Here is a 25,196-nt window from a genome sequence, read left to right as displayed (position 1 = left end):
TTGGCCTGTCCCTGAAACCCATAAGAAGCTGCAGCAGTTCCTGGGCTTTGCCAATTTTTACAGGCGCTTCATCCGCAACTATAGCTCCATCGCTGCCCCTCTCACAGCCCTGACATCCTCCAAGACTTCCTTCCGATGGTCCCATTCTGCAGATACGGCCTTTCGTTTCCTGAGGGAATGCTTCAGTTCTGTGTCAATCCTCCAAGTCCCTGATGCCGAACGGCAGTTCGTCGTGGAAGTGGATGCATCTGACATGGGTGTAGGGGCTGTGCTTTCCCAGTGAGCAGTCAGTGACCAGAAGCTCCACCCATGTGCCTTTTTCTCTCGGCGTCTTTCCCCAGCCGAGAGAAATTATGGCATTGGTAACCAGGAGCTCCTAACTGTTAAACTGGCCCTGGATGAGAGGCAGCACTGGCTGAAGGGAACCAAGCAGCCCTTCCTGGTTTGGATGGACCACAAAAACCTGGATTACATCCGAACCACAAAGAGACTCAACTCTCGACAGGCACGATGAGCCCTCTTGTTCACCCTCTCCTACATACCCGGCTCCCGCAACGTCAAACCTGACGCTCTGTCACGTCAGTTCCAGAGAAAGGATGATTGCGCCAGTGCTCCTGACACCATCCTTCCATCTCCGTGTGTTGTGGCGTTCCTGACTTGAGAAATTGGGGAGAGAGTGATAGCTGCCACAGAGGGTCAGCCTGGTCCAAGTGCCTGCTCTACTGGTTGCTTGTTCGTGTCTGAAGCTCTGAGGTCAGATGTACTCCAGGGGGCCCATGGTTCAAGGTTGACCAGCCATGTTGGAATCCAGAGAACCTGGGATGTCCTTCTACAATGTTTCTGGTGGCCCACGTTACAGGAGGACACCCAGGAGTATGTCAGAGCCTGCCAGACCTGCAACCAGAACAAACCATCACGCCAAGCCCCATCCGGCCTCCTGCAGCCTCTTCCTGTGCCATATCACCCCTGGTCCCACATTACAGTGTACTTTGTGACAGGCCTGCCACCATCGGATGGGAAGACAGCTATTCTTACCATTGTGGACCGCTTCTCTAAAATGGCCCACTTTGTGTCCTTGCCTAAGCTCCCCTCAACTAAAGAGACAGCCCAGCTGCTCCTCAACCATGTCTTTCGCCTTCATGGGATTCCTGTTGACGTGGTCTTGGACAGAGGGCCCCAGTTTTCATCAGTGTTTTGGTGGGAGTTCTGCAGCCTCTTGGGAGCCACCGCGAGTTTGTCATCCGGGTACCACCCTCAATCTAATGGCCAACTCCGCCACCGGTTTGTCTCCTTTCCAGCGTGCCTACGGTTACCAGCCTCCTCTCTTCCCAGCCCTGGAAGGGGAAGCCTCTTGCCCTTCAGTTCAAACCTTCATCCGTCGCTGTCGTCAGACCTGGGTCCGTGCTAGGGCCTCCCTCCTGAAGGCGGCAGACTGATATTCCTCAGCAGCCAACTGTTGTCGCTCTCAAGCTCCAGAGTACCAGGTGGGCCAGAAGGTTTGGCTTTCCACCCGTGACCTTCCTCTGCGCGTCGAATCCAACAAGCTGACTCCCAAGTTTGTTGGGCCCTTCGCCATCGAAGAGGTCATCAGCCCTGTGGCAGTCCGGCTCAAGCTCACTCTGTCTATGCGGGTGCACCCAACATTCCATGTGTCCAAGGTCAAGCCGGTCAGCAAGAGCCCGCTGGTGCCTGCTGCCCCCCCCTTGCCTCATTGAAGGGGGACTAATCTACGCATCATCCGCTCTCGCCGATGTGGAAGGGGCTGCCAGTACCTCGTCGACTGGGAGGGCTACGGTCTGGAGGAAAGATCCTGGGTTCCTGCTCAACACACCAGGTCTCATCCGAGACTTTCACCAGCAACATCTGGACCAGCCCTCCCTCAGCAACATCGGCAGGGGCCGTCGCCATAGGACACCTGCTGCTGGACCTTCCACTGCCCCGGACCAGTAGGAGGACTCTCTGTCCGAGGAGGAGGCAGTGGACCCGCCGGCGAATTCGCCTTCCTCACAGCCTGAGGGTGGGGAGTTCTCGGGTTCTCCCGAGTCCTTTGTACTGCAATTGGGTCCATATACCACCCGTTACACAAAATATCCCATGCATTTACACATACAATATGATTTATCGAAACATCAGAAAAAAGTAAAGAAACATACATTTTCACCAAATTTTATCAGCATAGAAACAGGATAAACTTTCAGCAAGATGAACAAGCTATTATAAAGTTATATAAATATTCCTTGAATTCATGCCATGAGACCAGCTCCTATGATTGAAGTAATATCGTAGCTGATAGGAAGCGCAGGGAGTTGAATCTTCAAATCCTCCTTTTCCTAGTTTGATAGAGGCTTTAGAGACTCAAACACAGAATGAGCTTTGGGAGTCAAGACAGTAACTTTCTGTACTTTCTGAAGAATGTAAGTCTGTAAAAGAGATGATCTTCGTAATGATGGAAAGAGATCAAAAACAGCTCTGCAACTAAAAAATGCCAATGACTGAGTATGGAAGCACAAAGCTATTCATCCAACCTGGGCATAGAATCAGCAACAGCGAGGAGGAATTTGAAAGTTTTTGATCATCTCGGAGCTCCGTGATAGATAGTATAAAATGTGTGAACATTTCTGCAGACATTTGTAATCCTAGATTCTGATCATTTAGGTAATCCCATAACTTCTGCAGGACCCACCATTGTGGGTTTTGTTTATGCTGAATATATTAATAAAAATGCAACTTAAAATATTTGAGTGAAAAGTTACCACTATATGGGGTGTATCCATGTAAGGTGATGTGACTCTGCTCAATTCAGTTTAATTGTTTTATGATATTAAGTGCAGAGAATGATAGGCGGCCAATGGTCTATTAGTTCTTGGATACTAATATACTACTTGACTATACTAGACTATACTAGTCTACACTAAGTAGGAATTATCCAAAGTATACTACAGATATGAGCATTAAAGGTTCTGAGTCCTTTTTGCCTTTAACTGATATGACACAGTAGGGAGGTACCAGGAAAAGGACAATGCAGCAAAGATTCCTACAGGAGTCAGGAGCTGTAGAACCTGAACAGAACACCCCTAAAGTTATTCTAAACAATTTTACAACCAAATACCCATAAATGTTCAAAATAAACAAATGCACTACAATCAAATGTGAATTAAATGACAACTGTAATGGATCAGATAAAGCCAATAAACATCCATTGACTGTGGGTGATAACCATTTTAGAGTTCAATGACATGTTAAATTAATGGTATTTAAGAAAACAACATTTTTATCTTCTCTTAAAGGTTTTCTCTGTCAAAGCCGCTACTCCTGGTGTTTATATGATAGAAACAAATCTGTACAAGCAAGACACCTGCCACTGAGAGTGATGCAACTGAAAAAAAAGTTTGGTAAAAATGTCACAACACTTTTCGTAATCACTGTTTAGCCAAGATTTTAGTAGTGTAGCTTGTTGCTTAAAAAGGCACTCATTATTTCAAAGTGAGCAATGGTTATGAAATTCAAGCTGATTATCCTCCATGGGTCAGTTTTAACTCTGCTTAAATCTTTAATATTTCCCATACCGTTGCTATGTGACCATCACACAAGTCCTATAATCCCTGAAGAAGTCTACGAAATGCAAGTATGTTTCAAAGTCAAATACATAATCCACATGTAATCCACGGGATGTCTAACATCCAAGGACTGACAAAAACCCCCACAAATTTTAAGTCCATAAACTGGTTCATCACAGATAAAATCCGGAAGAAAACAATTCAAGGTCAAAATTAAGATATCTTTGAAATATCAACCCATAAAAACAAAAATCAGAAATAGTCCCTGACATATGAATTGGGCAGGTTCACTTAGAATTTTCGGCTTTCATATGCTCTTCTCAGCTTACAATGGCCAATGTGTGGTGAAAGGCAGCATGACTTCAATGCAATGCATGACCTTTGGCTACCTTCTGCAGCTCATGTTGCCATCTGTGTGTTTCCACTTTAAGCAAAGCTGTACAAACCCCAGTCAGGGGCTCTAGTGTAATTTCAAAACTGAGTCAGTGACTACAACATGTTCTGTTTTGTGCTGCAATGTCAATTCTGAGCATTAAATTGCAGTGAAATAGTTTTTTTGAAGAGTACTTAAGAAGAAAAAGAAATGAAGACACATAGTAGTACAGGGTATGAGAGCATGTTTAATGATTACACTCCTTTAAACATATCCCTCTTTGCTTAAGTCCTTCTGTGAGATTCACAAGGCAGTGTTATACAGTTTTGTGCTGTGCAACAACTATAATACACGTTTTTTGGCAACAATCAACAGGAAGACATGACTAACTGGAAGAGAAGACCCATCTAATGAAATTACCGAAGTAGCTGTTATAGTTCTACAGGCCATAAAGAATAGTCTTCCACCTCTTGTGTGCCTAAATCTGACTTCGATTTAAGGCAAAATACTATACTTCACATGCATTTTATGAATAAAGACTATTTGCATAACAAGTATTTTGTGCCTCATCAAAGACATAACACATGGAATTCACAAAAGGTCAACTCAGGGCAGTGTGATTTGACAGTTTACTGAATACAAAATGTAGATGTAGCCAACAGTGATGTTGCCCATTGTTTGGTGAGGTAATGTTTGGAAGAATCACATTTGGCCAATGGTAATTTTCATCTTGGTATTCTGGAGTGATGTATGACCAATATGGGACACATTTTAGTGTGTAAATTCTAATGCTAGTGCTAACTGTACATGCTAGTGCTAACACTAGCAGATTACGTAAATTGTCAGCTAATGCTAACACTATGTAGCCCTGCTGTAATCCATACCCTGATTTATGATTCAGACAGTGGACATCATATTTTATCTTATAGCATTAGAATTAAGACAACAAATAAACAAACTAATTAGGAGAATGTTTACAGAAACATATCCTAATTAAAGTTGAGTCATTTTAGAGTTGTTGATTTCTCTTTGCAATCTTGAGGCGCTGTTGGCCATGAGCAAGAATGCAAGTAAAGGCAAATATGCTTTATATTTCAAAACTGGAGATTATTCACTATTCATTCATTACTTTCCCTTTTCAAAACTTTTCAAAAGAATGCACCAGTTTTGTGGTGCAATGTAACATGTACACACTCACAATTACTTAATGCCACAATGACATATGAAGTGCATTAAAAAAGAAAGCCATTGAAAAAAAAAATAACTTGGTTCCCAGTTCAGATCTCAGCTGGGATCTTTCTGTGTTCCCTCTTTGCTAACACGGGAACCTTAGATATCCCCAGGTACTCTGGCTTCCTCCAAATGTACAGTTAAAAAAGAGAAATGATTCAAACAAGCAAACAAATAGCAAAACTGCCTGTAAGAAATGTGTTGCAAGTTCCACCAATAAATCACGATAACATAAAAGGAGTTAAGGAGTTAACCAGTGAATAAGAGCTCTTGAATTGAGAGTGGTCTGTTCTCCTTTTCTTCATGTTGACTTTTTTTCTTTTTTCTTTTTTTCTTTCTTGACTGTAACAACGGCTTGTGGGACCCTGCAATATTTCCACAAAGTTGGCAACAAGTATTAACGCACAGAGTTAGCGCGATAGATAGAGCAGAATTGACTGCTAGCTAGTGATCAAAGAGGTAAATGTTTAAAGAATAAGACTGCATTTTCTCAGCACATTGTAATCAAATTCCTGGCCTGTTTCCCCAAAAAAGCTTGCCAATCACTCTCAATACAAACCCAGGCAGTATTTGACTTATCCACTTGTGTGTAAAGTGCACTAGTATATCAACCATTCGTATTGTTGTTCAAATTTTCAACTTAAACTTTTAATTAACTAAACAATGCACTACAAACTCATTATGTGGTAGCCAACACCAAAACTAGTGTACAGAAGTTCTACAGTACATGGACCATCAGACATTGCGGCCTGGAGTTAACAGCTGTGGAACACTAACTAGCATTAGCTATTACTAACATCATCATCGAGATTTTCCAACCAATTCTCACAGCAAAACAAAAAAATGGTCACGTAAACTTAATCTATTGATTTGTATCCATAGACATTACTTTTACTTTTTTGTGCTACTCAAAATGAAGAAAAAAAAAAGAATAACACAGTGTCACAGCTTTTCGTAAAGTAGTAATGTTTTGACTGTTGCATAACATTCAATTTATTAAAAAGTCTGCATTAAGAGGTCAGAGGGTGTGGAGGCTGGCACTGAACCAGACTGCCACGGAGGAGAGTCAAGGTTAAGACCTGTTTTGACCGCTGTTGCTTTCTAGTAACTCTATTTTGAAATGTTGTTTTTGCATTTAGTAGCTGTCTTCTTGGGTTTTCTTTTGCTGTTTCATTGCTGTTTTACACATAACAAATCACTGGGTTAAAATTAGGTCTTAAAAATACTTTGCTAAGGTTAGATACAGAAAATGTAATGCTTATGATTAGGTATTAAATGTAAAGGTATTAAAACCTGGACCTTTGCAACAACTAGTTGTATTTCAGTTTAAGGCACTTCCTCATTGGCGTTGCTTTTCAACCGGTTGACTGCTTTTGGCTTTTATCTAGGCTAGACAACAGCCTTAGCTACACTGACAACAGCAATTTAAAAAAGTGCATGGTAGTACTGACTGAATGGCACCACATACACCAACTCCACATGACAACATTTCTGATAATTTACTGTGCTATGGCAGTAGTTATCCTAATTTCAAGGAAAAACAGAGAAATTATCATTCTACTACACTTGAAATCCATTGCATTTGAAGGACTTTGTCCTTTGTCCATTACTTTGGCATAAATGTTACCACAACTTCAATGAGAGACTTGTATATTGTTTTTAACCAACTGGCTAATTCTGGGATCATTCAAAGGCACTTGACCTTTGTTGAGGGTTTAATGCTACCTTTTACTACACTTATTTATGCATTGTGCTTATACAGAGTTGAAAAACACTCATTTTCGAAGGGAACAAGCAATGACCCCACGGTGTGAAGGGTTAAAACAGTAAAGGGACTGAGTTGAGTGTTGAGAGAAACTGCTACATGCTCACAGGGAGAGTCAAAACAGGTGGGATGAAGCCTATGGTGGAAAAGTACCGGACACAGGGAAATATGGAGGAGTTTTCCCACATAGGGAGAAGACATCTGACTAGAGCAGAGATGGGATACGAGGTATCGGATATCTGATATCTGACATCTGATATCTGGCCAATCAGGGAAAGCCAAGTCTAAACCATGGCTTCTCCCCAACTTTTGGACCAATAATGTTTACACCATGTTTGTATGGCAATATAAAATTTATTTTGCAGAAGAGTGGTACCCTTTTTCTGATCAGACTGCCTGGCAGAGAGAGGTCCACAGCGCTGTGTAACTTGAACCTTAAACCATTTCATAAATTCAATTCTGAGCTAGACTTGGAGTTTGTATATCTTCCCTCAGACAAACAAACAAACCGCCTTTGGGGCAAAATTACAAACGGTGCAAAACCAAAAGCAGCCCCATGATGAAGAGGGCGCTAGGTTCCTGCATCACTATTGAAAGGGAGACAACTCCGCTCAGAAAGAAAATACATGGCATCAGATTCATGTTGATCTCAGACTGGAGCCCAGAATTCTCTGACAATTTGTTTGGTTCATTCTCTAACAATGTTTCAGGGGAAATACAGGGAGCGTTTTCCTTCTCCTCCCAGACTGAAACAGACTGAGGAGCTGCATCTTGGCTCACCTCAATGACACCTGTGTTCACTGAGGTGCTTTCTGTGAGCTCCTGCAATGATGGTACTTCATCTTCACCTCCCATAGATGTCTGAGTCTCTGCCATAGGAGACAACGATGCAGGTGTACTGCCTACACAATGTGCTGTAAACCTTGCGGAACCTTCTGATAATCTTTCAGCAAGTTCACTGAATCCCTCTGCAACCTCTGACTCAAAGCCCTGAGTCACACTGGGATGGGAGACACACTTAGCAGGCAGTTCAAATTCAGTCATTCCATAATCTTCTGTTGTTGATGACAGATTCGTCTCTGTGGCAGGAGGATGCATAAGAGAGGTCTCTGAAGCTGGGGTTTCCTTTCTTTCAGTTTGTGAGTTGTCTGATCTTACTATGGACTCTTTAGGAGAAGGAGTCGAGGCAGGCGGCAATGCAGAAGAACTACTGTGTATGGACTCTTCTGATGTGTGGTCGTGCAATTCACAGTGGAGTCTGGGGGAAGGTTGGGACTTATTTGACTGGGCTGATTTGCTGGCACAGGGTACAAAGGCTGAAGTAGTTTGAAGGGTGGTTTCAGAAGATGTAACAGGAAACTGTTCACCTGGGGATACAGTGTGAGTGGACTGTGTGCCAGCAATAGATGGAAGCTCGTGGTTGGGTGGGACCGAGGTACCAGATGGGTGAACTGCAGTCTGTTAAAGTAAAACAGAGAGAAACAGTGACTGCTCAGAGAGAGTAAAAGGGAAAAGGGAAGCAAAAACAAACAAACAAAAGGGAAAGATTTGTGGTCCATATCTTTAATGCAGGCTGAGGGACGAAAAGCATTTTACAGCATGCTTTTCTGTGAAATGGACCTCATGCTGACACTGTAGATGTGAGGAAATGCAGGCAGAACATGAGCACTGATGAAAAGAGAAACTTGCATCTTTTTCATGTTATTGGTAAAAGATGCTCTGAAACAAAAACGACGAAGAGAAGGTTCAACTTCTTCCAAATAACCTCAACTTTACCCAGTTCTTACGTTTGCACATATTGATTTAAGGTGTGGTTGTTTTTCTTTTAAACACCAGGAACTGAAACCAATTCCATCAGTAAAAACACATTTTTAAAAGTTTTCTCTTGATGCAACACAAAATGCAGAGAGCTGCTGTGACAAACGTGTAAGGCCTTACTGAGATGGTGTCATTACAACACAGAACCGAGAAGCAGATAAGAAGATCAGCACCCAGAGAAACAAATCCAAGAGTAGGACACACAAAATACAAAGAGCAGAACAGCTAAGATAGAGCAGGAAGCTGTTAGACGGTAGATGATAGTTAGACAAAGATGAATGGGTTAAGAATGATGTTATCCAGTTCCCAGAGAAAATAATCAAACAATACCAAAGTTATAGGTGGGAAACAATTTTATACCAAGCCACCAACGCATTTATCATTTAGGATGCAGCAGCTTTTGTTATTAGAGTTCTGTGCTTCCAAAAATTTGTACCTAATGCATTTTACGACGCCTGTTTTCAGTTTGACTCTTGAGAGCTCTTAAGTACAAGCCACAGCCACGTTAATGTATTTCTTTATTGCGTTTGTTTAAAAAGCTTCAGGGGAAAACTAACCTTTGTGCACAGCTGAACGCTTGGCGAGTGCACCACCGGAACAGTGGGTATAGGCAATTATACTGCAAAAACTTAACTTAATTTTTCTAAACAAAAGTTGTAGAATGATTGTAAACTGATGCTCATACACTAGTGGACTGGACACCTTTTAACTGAAATGCTCTCCTAAAAGGGAAAAAACATGCACGTGATTATTAAGGTGCAACAGAGATGGAGAGGGATGAGTACATACCTAAGAGACACATTAACATTATCAGTGAGATTAATATCAGATTATGTTACATTATTCTGTTAGGATGTCATGACAATGGCAATTATTCATTCATGTATTTATTTATATTTTACTTACTGCCTCTCTTCTAATCCTGAGATACAAATCAGTTGCAGTTCGACATTAGTTCTAAACTGTAATGTCTAAACTGTTTATGATTGAAAAGGCCATGGAATTTTCATTGCAACTGTTGTGAAAAACATATTAGTGTTCTGAGGTTGTTTTTCTTCTTTTCAAAGATTGAAATGGGAAGAATCAAAAGGTGCAAAAACTTGAGGAGCATGCATCATGATGTGAGTACAATGAGAAGAAGACAAGGAAAGTAACACCGAGATGCTGCTGCGGTGTGAAGCAAGACATTACCTAAGTTGTTGCTGAAGCTTCAATGAGCTGTGAACAATACAAACAACCAAGCCAATGGTGATAAGCTTTTAAAGTTGAACAGAAATGGTCGTTACGTTTCATTAGATTCACGACTTGTATAAATGGATAAAGCACTTTTTCTCCTTACCTGTTAAATATGAACAACTGCACGTGGACCAAAGTCATTTGGACCTAATCCATCAAATATTTAGCTCAACGTGTACAACTAACCAAATAACCACAATTAACCATCTTGTTGGTTCAAAATGTATTCTGCAACTTTCTCTCCTTACTTTACCCTTACCTCTACATCAATCTCTGGAAACACAGGTGTAGGCCTCACAAGTTCTGATTTGGACATTCCTGGTTCCTCTCCTGATGTAAAACAGAGATATGGGCCGTGAGGCTGTTGTAAGTCTGGACAGAGGGGGGGGGGGGGGGGGGTATTCAACAGAATACCAATTCTGAGCAACATGAATTACAAAATGTGAAAAAGCACATATTCTTTTTTCTTCTCATCAGTAACTTCAATTTGGTTTTGTAGTTCTTCGTGAGATTTTGAAAATACTGGAAGTTCTCCTTGAGTTGCGTTATATGAAAATTCAAAGCTGCTGCAGCAGTTTTGACAATCCTGATTTGAATAGGGCTTTTTGAAAGTCTGAAAACAATGGAAATGCATCACAATAATTACAACAACAGTGATTTTGTACAAAAGAATGAATTCCATACCTTCTCCCTTTTCCTGCTCATCCTCCGAAGCGAAATCACTGTTCACACTGAAAGATTAGAAAGACATTTGAGACATTTCTTTTAGATATTATAGAAATAAAAATGCAACATGCTTTAAATGCAGCCAAATTTGTTCTCACTTCGACACACAAAGCAACTGAAACATCTCCCTCGGAGTGTTTGCTTTGATACCAATATTCTGATAAGACCATAGGGATATGTAGCAGGTAATTTGTTAGAGAAAGATACAAAAGAGAATTGAGGATGAACCAGACAATGGATTTAGAACCACATCTTGGATTTAGGCTCAGGTAGTTTGTTTTTTAAGATCACTTAGGGATAAAATCACAAAATCTAAATTATCTGACACAAACAGTGCTTGTGTATGTCAAAAATAATCAGCAAAAATAAGGTGCTCAGTTAGTTGTTTTTCTTCAACACAGCTTGGTTTCTCTTCAAACTTTGATGTAAATCTTCTATTTGTGACTCGCTGCTCAGCTGAGCAGTGAGTCTTAAAGCCAAAGGACTCGGCGGTGACCCGTCTCATGAGACTGTTTGTTAAAATAGATGCCGAGATGGAAAATAACTGAGTGACATTTTTGTTGACCAAGGCTGAGTGCAAGCACAGTGAAAGCCAGTGGAAGTCATAAATCAAAGCTAAAGTTAATTAATCAAATATGGATGCAGAAATTGGACATAGGAAAATATAATAAGCTAAATAAAGCAAATAACATGAAACAGAAAGGTCCACAGTGAGCGGGAAACCACTCCTCATTTCTTTATATTTTGCTTCCAAGCATTGTCTTTTAATGTGGTCTTGATCACTAGTTCTCCAGGCTTTCTAAATGTCTTTTGGTTGATAAAAAAGGCACCTAACTCAAGGGATGAACCAGTGCTCAGTGTTCACTGAGGCCGCATCAGAAATGGTCTCCATGGAAGGGTGGCTGTCAATTGACCATTCTTAAGGAAGGGAAACGGGGAGAAAAAGCTGAGGTATGCCAAATGACACAAGAACTGAGCTGAAAATGACCTGGACATTACTGAAGCAATGTGGGATCCATCTTGATGGAGAACACAACAAAAGGCGGCCAACATTCAAAGAGGACCCTTGGAATGTTTTGTCAAGAAGCCTGGAGAGCTACTGAATGACAAGAAAGCTTGTTTAAGAGAGTTCAGACTGTGTTGAGGAATAACTTCAACACAGTCTGAACTCTTCATCTGAACCACCTTTATTAGGTGGTCAAACCGTCAAGATCATTGGAATTTAACAATCTCTATTTCTTACTATCTCCATTTCTGTTGGTACATTTCAATAAATCAGTGCATCTATTTTCTGTTGTGAGCACTGGCTGAAGATTTTGCACAGTTCTGTATGTCAGATGTATAGATTTCATATGGATCTTGACAGGTCAAGTTATGTGAAACCACCATTTTGTAAGTGTTGCAATCGCTTCTTTTAAGCTTTCAAGGTCTTTTATGGCAATCACAACATCCTCAACAATGTCCAAATGTTATTTTTGTGCAGATCGACTGCTGATTTCTGAAAGAAACAGGGATAACACTTTTGAGAAGTTACTCTGATCCAAGACACTGCTGAGTATGTCCAGACCGTGACTTGAGCATGACACTGTAGAAGAAAATAGCTTGGGGTGATCATGTTGACAGGTGTGCGTGAAACTGATTTAGATGCTCTTAACATAACCTATTCTGCCCTCTCTGCTTAAGCCTCATCTGTAGATTTGGCCCTATTTAACTAAGTTTCTAAAAAAAAAAAAAATTAAGGAAAAACTTGTGGTGAGAAAGAAAAGCATCATCTCTCAAGTCTTTACATTTAGATGTAGCGATATGGCTTTAATGTGTGTTTTCTAATATTACCTGAGGTAGTCTTATTTAGGTGAAACACAGTGCGAAATACAATCTAGAGTCTCAACTTGTTTCAAGCCATCATTTTCCTTCTATTGTTCACCATTTCTATCTGTCAAGTGAACAGTCAACAGTTAATTTTGGATTAATCCATATGGGCTGTTTTGGTGAGGGTACTGTCACAGTTTGTACAACAAGTGACTCATGCAACCCTATACCATCTGCTACCTCTGTACCTCCAAACAGCTGCAGCAGCAGCCCCCCATGACATTTATACTTTATAACATTTATACCTTTATATTTTGTTTGCTTCCTTTGTAATTCCTCACAATCTTTGGGAACTTTGCTTCTATCTCCATCTTTATGACAGTGCATCGAAAGATTGATTACATACTTCCATGTTGATGTTACAATAAATGAAGGGATTAAGCTGGCTTTAATGGAGAAGAGAAGAAAGCAAAGTGGTCTGTGTGCCAGCCTCTTAATTACACACGGGATAGAAGCCAATCCGCTCCCTTGATATCGCTCTGCTCCCCTATGACTCTGATAGAAAAGGTCAGAGGTAAATTTTAGTTCAGGGAAACGCCAAGGCTAAAAACGACACCTGCCCTTTGCCTATTTTGATCATCTCACACACCACTGGGTGTTTGGCATTCGGAGCAGGGTGTGTGCTCTCGAAAAATTCCAACTCAGCAACCGGACTTCAAAGAGCAAAGCCAGCCACAGAAATGCTTCATAAACTACGTAGCCTCTATGCTGTCTCTGTGCCATCGATATGGAACCAACTGTGAGACTTTGTTTCGTTACACTCTGCTTTAGACTTAAGTTCTAACACTTCTGAGTACGGTCTCCAGGCAGAACCACTGACTGGAGCCGAGTACTCATGTCATACAGAAAATCTTTGTTGCTCCTATGTCTCTGCACACTTTATTTGATGGTTAGTATGGAACATATTTTTAAATAAAGACATTTATGTCATGTTCTGGTCTGTTTTATATTACTCAACATCACTGGGTCTTTCAGCGCACCAGTATCCTCAGTGATTAAAAGGATGGGCAGCTTGCCAGACCCTGAAGCTGACTGACATTATATCAATGATCATTGAGCCCATTCAACTGTGGATGTCTGTGGTCTGATGGTCTTCATGCTTTTGTTTGCGTCTGCCCATGCATGAAGGGGCATGTACCTGAATACTTTTGGAGCTTTCAGGATACTTCTTCTGTGCTGCACATCAAAGTTTGTCTGAGCTGAACCATCTTCATAGGACAGAAGCAGCGTCGTCACATAATTCATAGAGTTGTTATTTGCCCAATAATCACCATCAGAGGTTTCGTAGCGAACCACAAACTCAATGCGAGAGCCGTGCGTGATATAAGGAGGTGCAAAAGACAGCTTGAAGGAGAACTGATCAGTTTCCCCGTCATGAGAGCCATGGACATACTCTGCTGGGTGATCAAAGTAAGTGGCCCAGTGGTCCATGGTTGATCTGATATAAACTGCTTTGTGGAAGGAGATGTTCAGGACTCTAATTAGCCCACTGAAGGCAAGAGGTTCGTCCTCTATGGGAGATATGTTCTCCACTTCCACTTTATTAGCTTTCACAGCCTGTAGGAAGACACTCTCGGCGGGAGCATGAAACTCTGGGTGCACGGTATAGGTCGGCTCCCGATCAAGGTGTCGATACTTCGCCTCCTCTTTCTCCCACTTTGCGCTGCTCTCTTCGTCGTCCGAATCGAATAAAACAAATTCCCGCACATCCACCAAATCTCCACCTGTTGTATCGGCAAATGACACTCTCTTTCCGGCGACTAGAGCTTGGTGGATGCGCATATATTCGGCAGTCTCATCGAAGATGGACGCGCCTCGCCTCCTGGGCACCGGGGAGCACCTTGGGATGAATCGGACGTCCTCGCTGTCATCATCCTCATCATCATCATTGTCATCGGTGTCTGTACGTGAGCGAGCCTCTGCCTCCTCGGCTGACTTGCCAGCTTTGACAGCGATAAAAAGGCCCTCTTGGTTTGGTATGTTTAAAAAAGACATTTTTTTGCAGAGGTGTGGAAGAGTGCATACGGCGTCTCCAAAAGAAACCCCACTAACACACAGTCATGGTTTGCGCAGTAGTTGTCAGCGTTGATCCGACATGCGTTACTGCACGGAGCCTCCTCAGTCAACGTGTGGCGTTAAATGTCACTCATGGAAAACCAGTGTTATTTGCCAGCCCTCGTGATAGTGTATATGACTTAACGCAGAGCAGTCTGACTGCTCTCGCGAAAGCAGCAGCCTCTAATTTTAGCGCTGACCTACAGGGTCTTGTGTGACCCAAATTTGTCTTCGTATTGATATAATTCAGCTACTCCGCCCTGTTCGGTTTGGTTTCGAGCTGGCTAAACGCCTACTAGTGGCGATATTTGACATGTCATCTAAATCATTAGACGCTTTGATACAAGCTGAACATTTCAAACTCTATTTCAAGACACTTTAGGTATATTTGCTAAAACGCCTGCAGACATCATCAAGGTGGAGTTTACATCATTTCATGGGAGCCAAAATAAAATTCAAAGGCTTTGGCTATGATACTTTATATATGTTTAGTGTTTTTCCCTTAAATGACCAATGCTTTAATCCAGTGCCGTTCTGTTGTTTACGTCATTCTATTGTTCTGGAGTTTACAGAATGTGTCTTGTTTGCATACATGACAGCGTAAAATTCAGCCCAACACAAACATTAAATCTACAAATATATATTAAAATCGACGCGTAGTCTAAATTTGATGGTTTATTTAATTATAATTGTATGCGTTCAAATCTTTTCTGGATAAAAAAAATCCAGAGTACATTTGATTCTACGTTAACCATTAACCATACCAACGAATCACAGGAAACACTAGTTTACACCCTGAATGAAAAATAATACAAAAAAAGTTATTTTTGTTTCCTCGGTTTGAGTGATTTATTCCAATTTTCTTACATTTCATGCTTTACTTTGGTATATTAATAGAAACACATTTCACAATAAGGCGCTCTAACATTCTCACGACACTGCCTCTACTGCGCAGTAAACCCGCTGGTACGGACAGATTGCCGTGTAAACACACCCTTGTCAATGATTGGTGGAGGCGTTTTAGCGCGGTGCGCCGCAGCCAATCAGGGGATTGTTTTTCTACCACGTCGTTGAACGCATAGTAAGCTAACGCATAATGCAAATATAAACTAATATAAAGAACGCGGGATGCTGTTAATGTCGGTATTTCATCGGTGGCTTTGATTACTTTGGTTGAGTCTGTCTTGTTGGGATTATATTCGCGGAAATGTGGTGCAATAGTCACTGCAAGGGCACAAGAATTGGGTAACGTTAGCTAACTATGTTAGCTATAGCGTGCTAATTTTCAACGATCTGCAAGGCCGCGGAGAATTACGAGAACTGCCTTCCTGTTGTGGCTTTACTGAGAATGTTGCTTGCGCTTCAGTCTAAGTATCAAACTAACAACGGTTATCAAAGCAGCTAGACCAGTGGTGGGATCGATTGCACTCGAGTTTATTTTGTAAGAGTTTGCGGGCTATCCAGCTTGTTGGCTCTTTAGCTAGCTAGCTAGCATGAGTGAACTGACGGACTGCAAACAGTCCGCTGATTCCGCATCGAGGAAAAGGTGTGCATCACCCGATCAGGATGAAGGCAGCACGATTTCCCAAAAGTCAACTAAAGTAAGTGACGACGCAAATGGAACAGGGGCTACTTTGAAAAGTTGCAGAAACAGTGGAACTGAAAGTAAAGAAGCAGAGGGCAGGGAGTCCAAAGATAGCGGGGACGAGCCAGCTTCTTTGCAGACAGAGCAGGGTTCAGATGGCACCAGTGCGCAGCCTGTCAACAGCTCCAGCGCGGATTGCCACGATGCAAACATCACCGACAAACCACAGCCTTCAGGTACACAGACGTCCGCGGATTCAAAAGAAAAGGTGGAGAAAACAGGACCAGAGCGATGTCCCCCAGCTTCTGTGGACCAGTCTGACTCTGCAGCCATAGCAGCTGCTGAAGCGCTTGCCAGTCTCACTGGGGGAGATGGCGAAGACAGCCAAGAGACTCCTTGCTCGTCTGAAAAGGCTAAACAGGTGAAACATGGGAGCAAGTTCAAACATCGTGGAGGCCACCAGTCCTCAAAAGTAGGCCTAAAAACCCAGGCGGCAGCAGCAGACAGCTCCACGTCAGTGCACAGTACTGACAGAGAGGATGGGGACGAGGCGCCTGAGGCAGAAGAAGGTGATGAATCTGTATCTGGTGCCTCCTCCACACCAAGCTCCTCTTTTCCATCAGACAATGAGGATAATGATGATGGGGAGTGTGCCATTGTGTCAGTTAAAATGGCCCCAGAGATTAGACAGTCAGTGGCTCTGCTGGCACAGGTACAGATGAGACTGGAAGCTCTCGAGAAGAAAAACGCCCGGCTTCACCAACGGCTGGAGCAGAAGGTTAGTCGGCAGAGGCGTCCACATCTGGATCAGAGAAGCTCCATCACAAAAACCATCCCTGGCTTTTGGGTGACAGCTGTATCCTTGAAATGAAAGTTGTCACACTCTCTCGACTTCCTGCTTTTGTTTTTGAGTATTTGAAGTGAATACCTGTTTGTTTTTTATCTTAACTTTGCTGTCCCAGCTGTTGAACCATCCTCATCTCTCAGCTCACATTGATGAGACAGATGAAGATGCTCTTAGTTACATGACTGATCTTGAGGTAAGACGTGTTGATGTTGTCTTCTTACACATTCTGGCTTTTTTAAATACCAAGCAATAACATTTAGGCTTTTTTCCGGTGTCTTCCTCAGATTGAGTCTTTTAAGAATAACAAACTGGGCTACAGAATTCGCTTCCACTTCAGACGGAACCCGTATTTCCAGAACAACATCATCATGAAGGAGCTCCATCTTGGGATGGGAGGTAAAAATAAGCGACATCTATGTCGAGGCACAGGTGTTGTTCATAAGTTTGTGCTTCAAAGAATCTCACTTTTCGTCTTGACACTGAAAATCAAATTTATACAGAGGATAATCTTACTTTTAGTCCATAAAAACATGATATCTACATCGCTGTTTACTTCTGAATCAGCCTCTGATCCTTGATGCTTATGTTTTTAGGATCACCCATGTCTTTCTCCAATCCCATCCTGTGGCATCGTGGACACAACCTGACGGCTCACAGCGAGCCCAGGAAGTCATCACGGGGGGTTTACGAGACCTTTTTCAGCTGGTTCAGTGACCATAGTAACCCGGGACAAGATGATGTAGCCCAGGTACAGATTACCTCAGCCTCATAGTAATATTAGTTGATGCAACCATGTTTGATGTCAAACATTTTTATGAGGGTGGATCTTTGAGTAATCTGACCATAAAGTGCACAGCTGTGTCTCATTTTTAACAATAAGAATCTAAAATGTGTCGTAAACCAGATGTTGGCCGGATTCTGTTTGGCTGCAGATTCCACGCACAGTCAAAGCAGGATTCTATTTAGTTTGTTTGGTTTTTGTTAGTGTAAATCTTAGAGTTGGTCTGCGCTATTATTATGTCTGCACTCAGTTTAAACATCATATCATGGCCTGTCTGCCGGGCTCCCAGCTCAGGTCTAGTTGTGAAAGCGACATATACACACCTAATTTTGTTCGCGAGGGGAACACAAATACAACATGTGACCAACACAGTTTACACTACACAGTGAAACACCAGCTGGAAATCATTTGGATTTTCTAAGGTTGGAAGAAGTCTGCGGAGCGCAGAGAAAATGCAGCGGTGGCACGGCCGATCTGAACACATCTGTTGAGACGTGCTGTTGAATGCCTGGGTGCTAATACAGCAGAGCACATGGTAAATATATTGGCTATTGAAGACTTCTCCAACCACAACAAAGATGCAGACAGTAATTCATTGGCATTTCAATTCAATTTCAATTCAATTTTATTTATATAGCGCCAGATTACAACAATTGTCATCTCAAGGCACTTAAGTAATATAGTCCAATTCAAGCCAATTGGAATTCAATTCATTGCCATTTGTGTGCCGGACTTGAACATCAAAGTAAAGAATAAAGTGAACCAGTTTCCGTCAATATGCAATTTTCCTGTACTATGATGTGACAAAAACACTGTGATTTACAGTGAAAAATGTTAGGAGCTTCAAGTGATGCAGAAATGACAGGAATCACCGTTTTCTGTACAACACGTTAAGAATAGCAGATGAGGCTCCTCGTGTTGATGCGAGTTCTGCGTGTTTCTGTACGCATCCGCAACATAAAGCAGTGTCAGCAGAAGAGGTCTGCATGAGTGAAAACTGCTTTTTTGTCTAATTACATATGATGGGTCAAAGAATACAATGAAACCTCTTTGTGCCACATCAAACACAGACCTCTGTCTCTGGTAAAGCAGGGATTTTGAACGGTGTGTGAAAACATGTCCATCCCAAGGTAATAAGTAGAGATGTTTTTAAGGTGATGTTTTGTGCTGTTGTCTAGATACTTAAGGACGACCTCTACAGAGACCCGCTGAGATACTACCTCACTCCTCTCTGGGAACCGAGGGAGAATGGAAGGTAAAAAGCAGACCTTCATATCTGGTTTCATGCAGTTTGCACACAGTCAAATGTGCAGTTAGTGGACAAACTGCTTATTAAGCTGTAAATTCTAGAAGTAGTCTTAGCAGCAACGCCTTCAAATTATAGTCCGTTTGTCAACTAACAGTTTCCTGGGTTTTATTTTCATATATCATCTCCTGCCAGTGAGACCAGGTGGGATGCATACCAGAATGAAGCTGTGTGTTCACATGGCCGTATCTGTGTGTGCGTGTGCTGGGTTTTTTAAGATGTTATTTATTTCTTCCAGTGGTGGCACCGAGGCCCGAGCAGCCGACAATGGGAATGGAGACGAGTGTGTGGTGATCTCCGACTCGGACGACGAAGCTGGCGAGGAGACGGCTGAGGCTGAACAAGGCCACAGTAGGGAGGAGGAAGAGGAGGAGGAGGAAGAAGAGGAAGAGGGCAGGGCGCCAAGTGCGGGTCAGTGCAAAAGCGGATCTGGTGGAAAATGTTTTAAAATGTCCAGTTCTACACATGCACACGCTTTTTCTACATTTCTACATGCACGGTGATACACTTTAAGCCCATTTTACAGCTGCTTGAAATGGAAAGTAAGCAACAGCTCCACTTCAGTGTCATCTGCCTGAAGGACATCGTGGCAAACCTTAGCTGTGCTGCTGTGTTACTTTTCGAGACGAGAAGCTTTCTCCTGCAACCCTTTCACACAAGCCATGTTTTTTCAGTCTTTTTCTAATTGTACTGTCATGAACTTTAACCTTTAACATGCTAACATGCCTGTAAAGTCTGAGATGTAGCTCTTGGGTTGTTTCTCTGAACACTGCGTGGTCCAAGCTTGGGGGGTGAACTTGCTGGGATGTCTGGGATGAATAATCTTTGTCCAAATAGTTTGGAAATGGCCTTATAACCCTTCCCAGATTGATGGCTTCTCTAAGATCTTTGCTGATGTCTTTACTCCTTGGCTTTGAGTTGACACACACCTGAATGCTCCAGAACAGCAAACCACTAAACCTTCTGCTGTTATAGAGGTGCTCACGCCTGCTGGTGATCAGTTAATTCAGTTCTTTTGATTTACCGCGTCTGTCTGCTACATGCTCTCTTAATTCCAATGGAAACTCTAAGAGTGGACCTCAGCTTTTCACACACTGCTGTATTATTTTCTATTAAAGAAGTAATGGACCAGTAAGTGTGGACCAGATGATTGTTCTCATTCTGTTGCGATACTTGAAACCTTGGATTCGGTGTCTTATTTTGAAGTCTGCAGAAGTGTGTTTTTGTTCCTGAAAAAATATATTAACGCACAAGAAATCTGTCCTTAGATGAGAGCCCAGAGGAAGAGGAGGAGGAGGAAGAGGAGGAGGAGGAAGGCGGGGGAGAAATTGTGATTGATGGTAAGACATCACTTCTGACAGGATTGGTACAAATTCCCCATCATAACCAGTGTCATTTCTCTTTTTCTTTAATTAAACTAAAACGTTGTAATTTGATGGTGAGTGTTTAAAATGGTAACCATCCTTTGAGACTGTAGCCGTGTTATTTTGTCTTGCAGGTTCTGATGACAGCGATGAGGAAGAGGAGGCCTAAGAAACAGTGATGATGAAGAGGAGTTGCACACCAATCAGCTGCAACATTAAAACCACCTGCTTGGTATTGTTTATCTCCCCCCCCCCCCCCCCCCCCCCCCTACATTCGTAAGTGCTCAGGCTCTTCAGGGCGAGGACGAAGGACTTCAGGGAAGGTCTACTAATGACTGGTGCCGGAGACGTTGGCATCTGATCTTTGGAGTTCCGTGGGTCGGGGACTCCATGGAACAGACTGCTCAGTTGGATCTGAGGGATTTGGAGGCCGTCTTAAGCTGTTTTGTCATGTGCCATGGGATGCTTGATCTGGCTCTCGGTGGTTTTAATGTTGTAGCTGAATGGTGTTTGTCGACGAGGGCGAGCCACCATGGGGACCAGAGACTTGGAAGATGACGAGGAGGCTCAATTGCTGACGACTAACAGAGCAAGCATTAAATCCTTCTTCCTGATGTTGGTCGGTTTTTATGCACAGAATACTAGTCTTTGTTTTTTTTATATACCTAAAACACACAGAAGCTTTTAAATCAGGGTCAACTGTAACAATGAAGCCAAGGCAGCATGTTTCCCCTCTATTTTCTACAGTCAGTGCTGTGTAATCTGATGTACTCTCATTCACACTTTGCCTTTTTCGTTTTTGGTTTTAGACATATTCTTGGCCATATTATGCCCAACTGTTGGGTGAAGCTTTTTTTCTTTTCAACCAGGAACCACAAACATCAGAGCCACCGCTTGATGGCAGCACATTTTTGAATCCCATCCAATTAAATAAAGATGAAATCCTTTAAGGCATCGTTAGTGGTCATTCTGAGCCGAATAATCATTTTTTTCTTCTTTTTTTTTTTTTTTTCTTTCTTTCTTCTTCTTTCTTTTAAGAACTCGCGTATGACAAAGCAAAAACACCAGGAGCTGAATCCGATAGAATGACAGTACATCTCAGATACACTGAGTACTGAACCAAAATGTGTTCTCAGGGATGATCGTGGTGGTGGTTTTGTTGAAAGAACCTTACAAATTTTTGAGATATTCACATACTGCTTGTCGTCGGTTGTGTATAAAGAAATGTGTACTCTACTGTAGTAAATAGGAACAGTAATTATTTTAATAGACTACCAGTGTTGTACCCTGTTCTACGTGTTCTGTCATGTTAAACGCCATCCTCCGCCCTGCGAGCCACCTGATGTTTTTCTAATCGCTGCGTAGTTTGATTAATGTTTCTCTGGATTCCTGCATTTGTGTAACGCACCTCTGCTCTGAAGTAGAGTTTTGTTGTTTCTTTTTAGATTCTTTGACTTCATCTGATTTCAGCGTACTTCAACTTTTGAGCGTTTTATTTCAGTGTAACGTCGTTGAGATTTGTTTTCTTAAAACTTTGGTATTTATTATGTTTTCTACACATCCGCATCATGGCATGCCTGTTAGCACGAGACGTAAGACAGGATAATTATAGCACTTACGAGGTGTGAGCGTCACTTTTCACAGCATCATCATGGGAGTGCACTGTACCAAACTTAGTATTTGTATTTGCTTACATTTCTTAGCAACAAACCTGTAAATAATACTTTGGCATTCTCTTTTGGATAAGACAGTACACGTTAAATCCATGGGTAGATTTATCAAACAATCTGGAGTTTTTTCACAGACTTGATCAGAAAGTTCTATTTTGTGTGCTGTGTTTTATAGAATGATGTAGTTAAAGATGCCTTGTCGTTTGTTGCTTTGGTTGATTTGTTTGCCTAGAAGATAAATGTCCACCTTTTGGCTCAGACCTAATAAAATAGACAGCCGTTTGAACTTGGTGTGTGTTTTTTACGTGTACGACTGCAACAACAAAAAAGAGCTCAGTGCGCAGCAATGTTTGCATAAAATATCCACAAGATGGCAGTGCTGCTAAGCTCACAGGTATTATCTCTTGGACTGAAGTTTTGTTATGGGTCCGTACAGTATGTCATAAAGGTTTGACACCAGTGTGTCAGCTTTCATGTGGGCAAATAATGGGACATATCTAACCTAGCCTTAACTGTCAAACTCAAAGGAGCCCAGTTAAAAGTAAAGATATGCAACTTAGTGAAGTTCTCTCTGATGTCCTTGGCTGTGACATGTTTGTCTTCAAGGGGAAAAAAAAAAAATCAAGAGATACAGCTCTTTAATGTATCCTTCTTTGATATGACGGCAGTCGTGTGATATCACACACAGTTTGAATGCAGCACTGCAAATAGCCCCGGGGAAGACATTTTTGGACAGGCCCAGACAAAGGGAACAGCAGCTCTGTTGCAATGGTACACTTAAACCCTTGATTCCGCTTTTAATGCACAGCTATAAATATTCCACTAGCGAAAAACCTGTCATGTTGTAGGCCCAGCAGCACCCAGAGTATGCAGTCCAGCATGGACATATACTATTAATACTGATGACGAAATGCATTATGGCCCATGAAGAGATCCCCCTGTTAAACATAGTCTTTGTCTCCTCTTGGTAGCAGCTTTATTCAGCCCACCTCAGAGCACAACATGTTTTCATGAATATGAATTAATAATAGGGCCGGTTCCTACAATATTGATTGTGACAAACTAAGTACAAAATGCCGGGACAGCAAAACCATCCTCGGGCTGCTTTGTGGATTGGGGTTTGTCTGTGAAGCCTTTGTTATTTTCCAGGTGGCAAGATCCTAAATGGATTCTCCAGTGTACACAACACTCCCCCTGGTCTAAGCTCATGTTGTTACTGTATACAAATTAACTTGTCGTGCCGCTTCATGCTCTCCCGCTTTCAATAGCTCTTCAACTGTGTCCGTTTTACAGTAGAATGAAAACAAAAGAATCCCACAAAAGCTAATTATTCATTTGCGTGGTTAATGCCGAGAAGTCAATTTTCGCCATGAAAGAGTACAAGAAGAGGGCCTGTGCTGCTTGTTGAAGCTCATCTATAGTAGATGATCTGAGAAGCTGAGGTGGGGCCCCTGAATACCAACTACCTGTGTGTGAGTGTGTGTTTTTGTGTGGGAGTGTACTTGCACGCGTACATGCTTCAGTCTTGTTTGTAAAGGCTTGCATTCTTCCATGCGTGCGCGCATACGTGCAGACGCCATACAACACAAACAAATTGCCAGGCTTTTAACAGCACGGTGCGTGTTGTCCGCTTGTCAGCAAATCAAGATGAAGCGCAGCGGTTTGAGCAGCGTGAAGAGGAAAACAGCAAAGAATGAGAAAAACAGAACAGAGCGAGTATGATTGAGGGAAATGGATGAGTGCAGTGATAAGAGGAGCTGCTCGGGCCCTGACAGATACACACAGCAGATGGATGACTCTTATCTGGGAGATCACAGAGAGCGTGCTCACGCCTGGGCCCAGTTACAGAGAGCCATGATCACACCAGACAGATGAATAGGCCTAACCCCCAGCAAATCACACGGCACATACTGTAGACACACCAACACATCCACACATACTTGACTGAGTGAACAGATTGCAGCTCCTGCGTTACCTTTGTATCTCTGACATTGAAATTCACCTGGAGTCTGGTGTCTCAAGGATGTGTGCAAAGAGAGCAGGGAGCAAGGGTGTGAGCAGAGATAAGAGAATTCAATTTAAATTCAAGCAGCGGAGCAAGTGCATGTGTGTTTGCATTTCTGTGTCTGCATGAACACGCCGTGTACATGTGTGTTGGCATGCAAATCTGTCTGCCAAACACAGACGTGGACTTTTTCCAGATTCTTTTCGCTTATTCTTTGGGCACAAATACCGTCTGTCTTGGAGTTTGAGATGGAGCTGCACTCACACCCATTGAAAACAAATACCACTTCACCATTAACCGGCTATTACCAAAGCTTTTTGAGAGAGCGCTGACAGATTTACCTGTGAGGACACAAGAACTGTACTCTCACTCATCATCGCTATCCTCCCCCCTAAAAAACATACAGCCCCAGTTATTTTACAAGAGCGCTTCTTCAACAGCTGTTGAATCTCCCAGCTGCATATTATAGCAAGGGAGAGTGCCAGCCTTGTCTTCTAGGCAGATGGTGGCTGGCTGGCCCTGCGGACACGTGGCGTGTTGGATGGCTGCAGACGTTGCTCCTTCTCTGGGAAGCTGCCGCTTCAAAATGTGCTTGTACAGTGTGCTCTGTAAAAGCCTGCAGTCACCTCACTTGCAATTCAGCGCGAGGTGAGCAGGCTGTGACTGGAATGTGTGCCACGTATGCGCCCTTCATGTCGAAAATGTTTTCCATAGTTGCTCTCCTTTGATAATCGGTGGTGTGTGAAGTTCGTGGATGTCACGCGGCACCTGTTCCCTTTTTTTCACCTGTGGGAGGATAATTACATGATGTAGAGCCGGGTGAGAAGTGTTGCAGAATATAAAGCAAATGGTTATGGTTATTATTGTACCTTTATTTTCTCTTCTCTAAAATTTCCATTCAGGGTCATTGTTGTGAACCCCAGCATCCATTAGTAAAGCATTGGACATGCCTCTTAAGTTGCGGGCATTTTCTGACACTGTTCAGTTCATCAATATACTGCAGGGGAGC

The 25,196-nt window shown here is 42.4% G+C and overlaps 2 protein-coding genes across 3 annotated transcripts; one reads left to right on the top strand and one right to left on the bottom strand.

Moving 5' to 3' along the window:
- Positions 1-4,193: 4,193 nt before the first annotated feature.
- LOC140272276 (protein phosphatase 1 regulatory subunit 3A-like) lies at positions 4,194-14,758 on the bottom strand. The gene is made up of 5 exons (XM_072367667.1): positions 13,713-14,758; positions 10,664-10,710; positions 10,239-10,309; positions 9,935-9,961; positions 4,194-8,383 (listed from the first exon to the last, which is right to left on the bottom strand). The coding sequence occupies exons 1-4, from the start codon at positions 14,567-14,569 to the stop codon at positions 9,935-9,937; spliced, it is 1,002 nt and encodes a 333-aa protein (XP_072223768.1). The 5' UTR covers positions 14,570-14,758; the 3' UTR covers positions 4,194-8,383.
- Positions 14,759-15,574: 816 nt separating this feature from the next.
- tspy (testis specific protein Y-linked) lies at positions 15,575-22,468 on the top strand. 2 transcript variants are annotated; one of them, XR_011907853.1, is made up of 9 exons: positions 15,575-17,070; positions 17,177-17,254; positions 17,346-17,457; positions 17,655-17,809; positions 19,021-19,097; positions 19,387-19,559; positions 20,417-20,488; positions 20,647-21,131; positions 21,382-22,468. XR_011907853.1 is itself a non-coding variant. In XM_072366846.1 (8 exons), exons 1-8 carry the CDS (start codon positions 16,123-16,125, stop codon positions 20,679-20,681), a joined length of 1,650 nt encoding a protein of 549 aa, XP_072222947.1. In that variant the 5' UTR covers positions 15,575-16,122; the 3' UTR covers positions 20,682-22,468. The 2 variants fall into 2 exon arrangements, 1 of the variants encoding a protein (XP_072222947.1); XM_072366846.1 differs by having other exon boundaries at positions 20,647-22,468.
- Positions 22,469-25,196: the final 2,728 nt, after the last annotated feature.

The sequence above is a fragment of the Leuresthes tenuis genome, unplaced genomic scaffold, assembly GCF_036924035.1.
Source record: "Leuresthes tenuis unplaced genomic scaffold, fLeuTen1.0.hap1 SCAF_16, whole genome shotgun sequence".
Lineage (NCBI taxonomy): Eukaryota > Metazoa > Chordata > Actinopteri > Atheriniformes > Atherinopsidae > Leuresthes > Leuresthes tenuis.
This window is presented reverse-complemented; position numbering and strand designations above follow the sequence as displayed.

What these genes read in the sequence shown, in the direction of transcription:
- LOC140272276 (XM_072367667.1), bottom strand. Translation starts at nt 14,569, where the DNA reads ATGTCTTTTTTAAACATACCAAACCAAGAGGGCCTTTTTATCGCTGTC. An exon ending in AAAGCTCCAAAAGTATTCAG is followed by an intron (nt 10,711 to 13,712) that starts GTACATGCCCCT and finishes CTAATCTTTCAG; the next exon opens with TGTGAACAGTGATTTCGCTT. An exon ending in TTCCAGAGATTGATGTAGAG is followed by an intron (nt 9,962 to 10,238) that starts GTAAGGGTAAAG and finishes TATTGTTCACAG; the next exon opens with CTCATTGAAGCTTCAGCAAC.
- tspy (XM_072366846.1), top strand. Translation starts at nt 16,123, where the DNA reads ATGAGTGAACTGACGGACTGCAAACAGTCCGCTGATTCCGCATCGAGG. An exon ending in GCTCCATCTTGGGATGGGAG is followed by an intron (nt 17,458 to 17,654) that starts GTAAAAATAAGC and finishes TTATGTTTTTAG; the next exon opens with GATCACCCATGTCTTTCTCC. An exon ending in GGGCAGGGCGCCAAGTGCGG is followed by an intron (nt 19,560 to 20,416) that starts GTCAGTGCAAAA and finishes ATCTGTCCTTAG; the next exon opens with ATGAGAGCCCAGAGGAAGAG.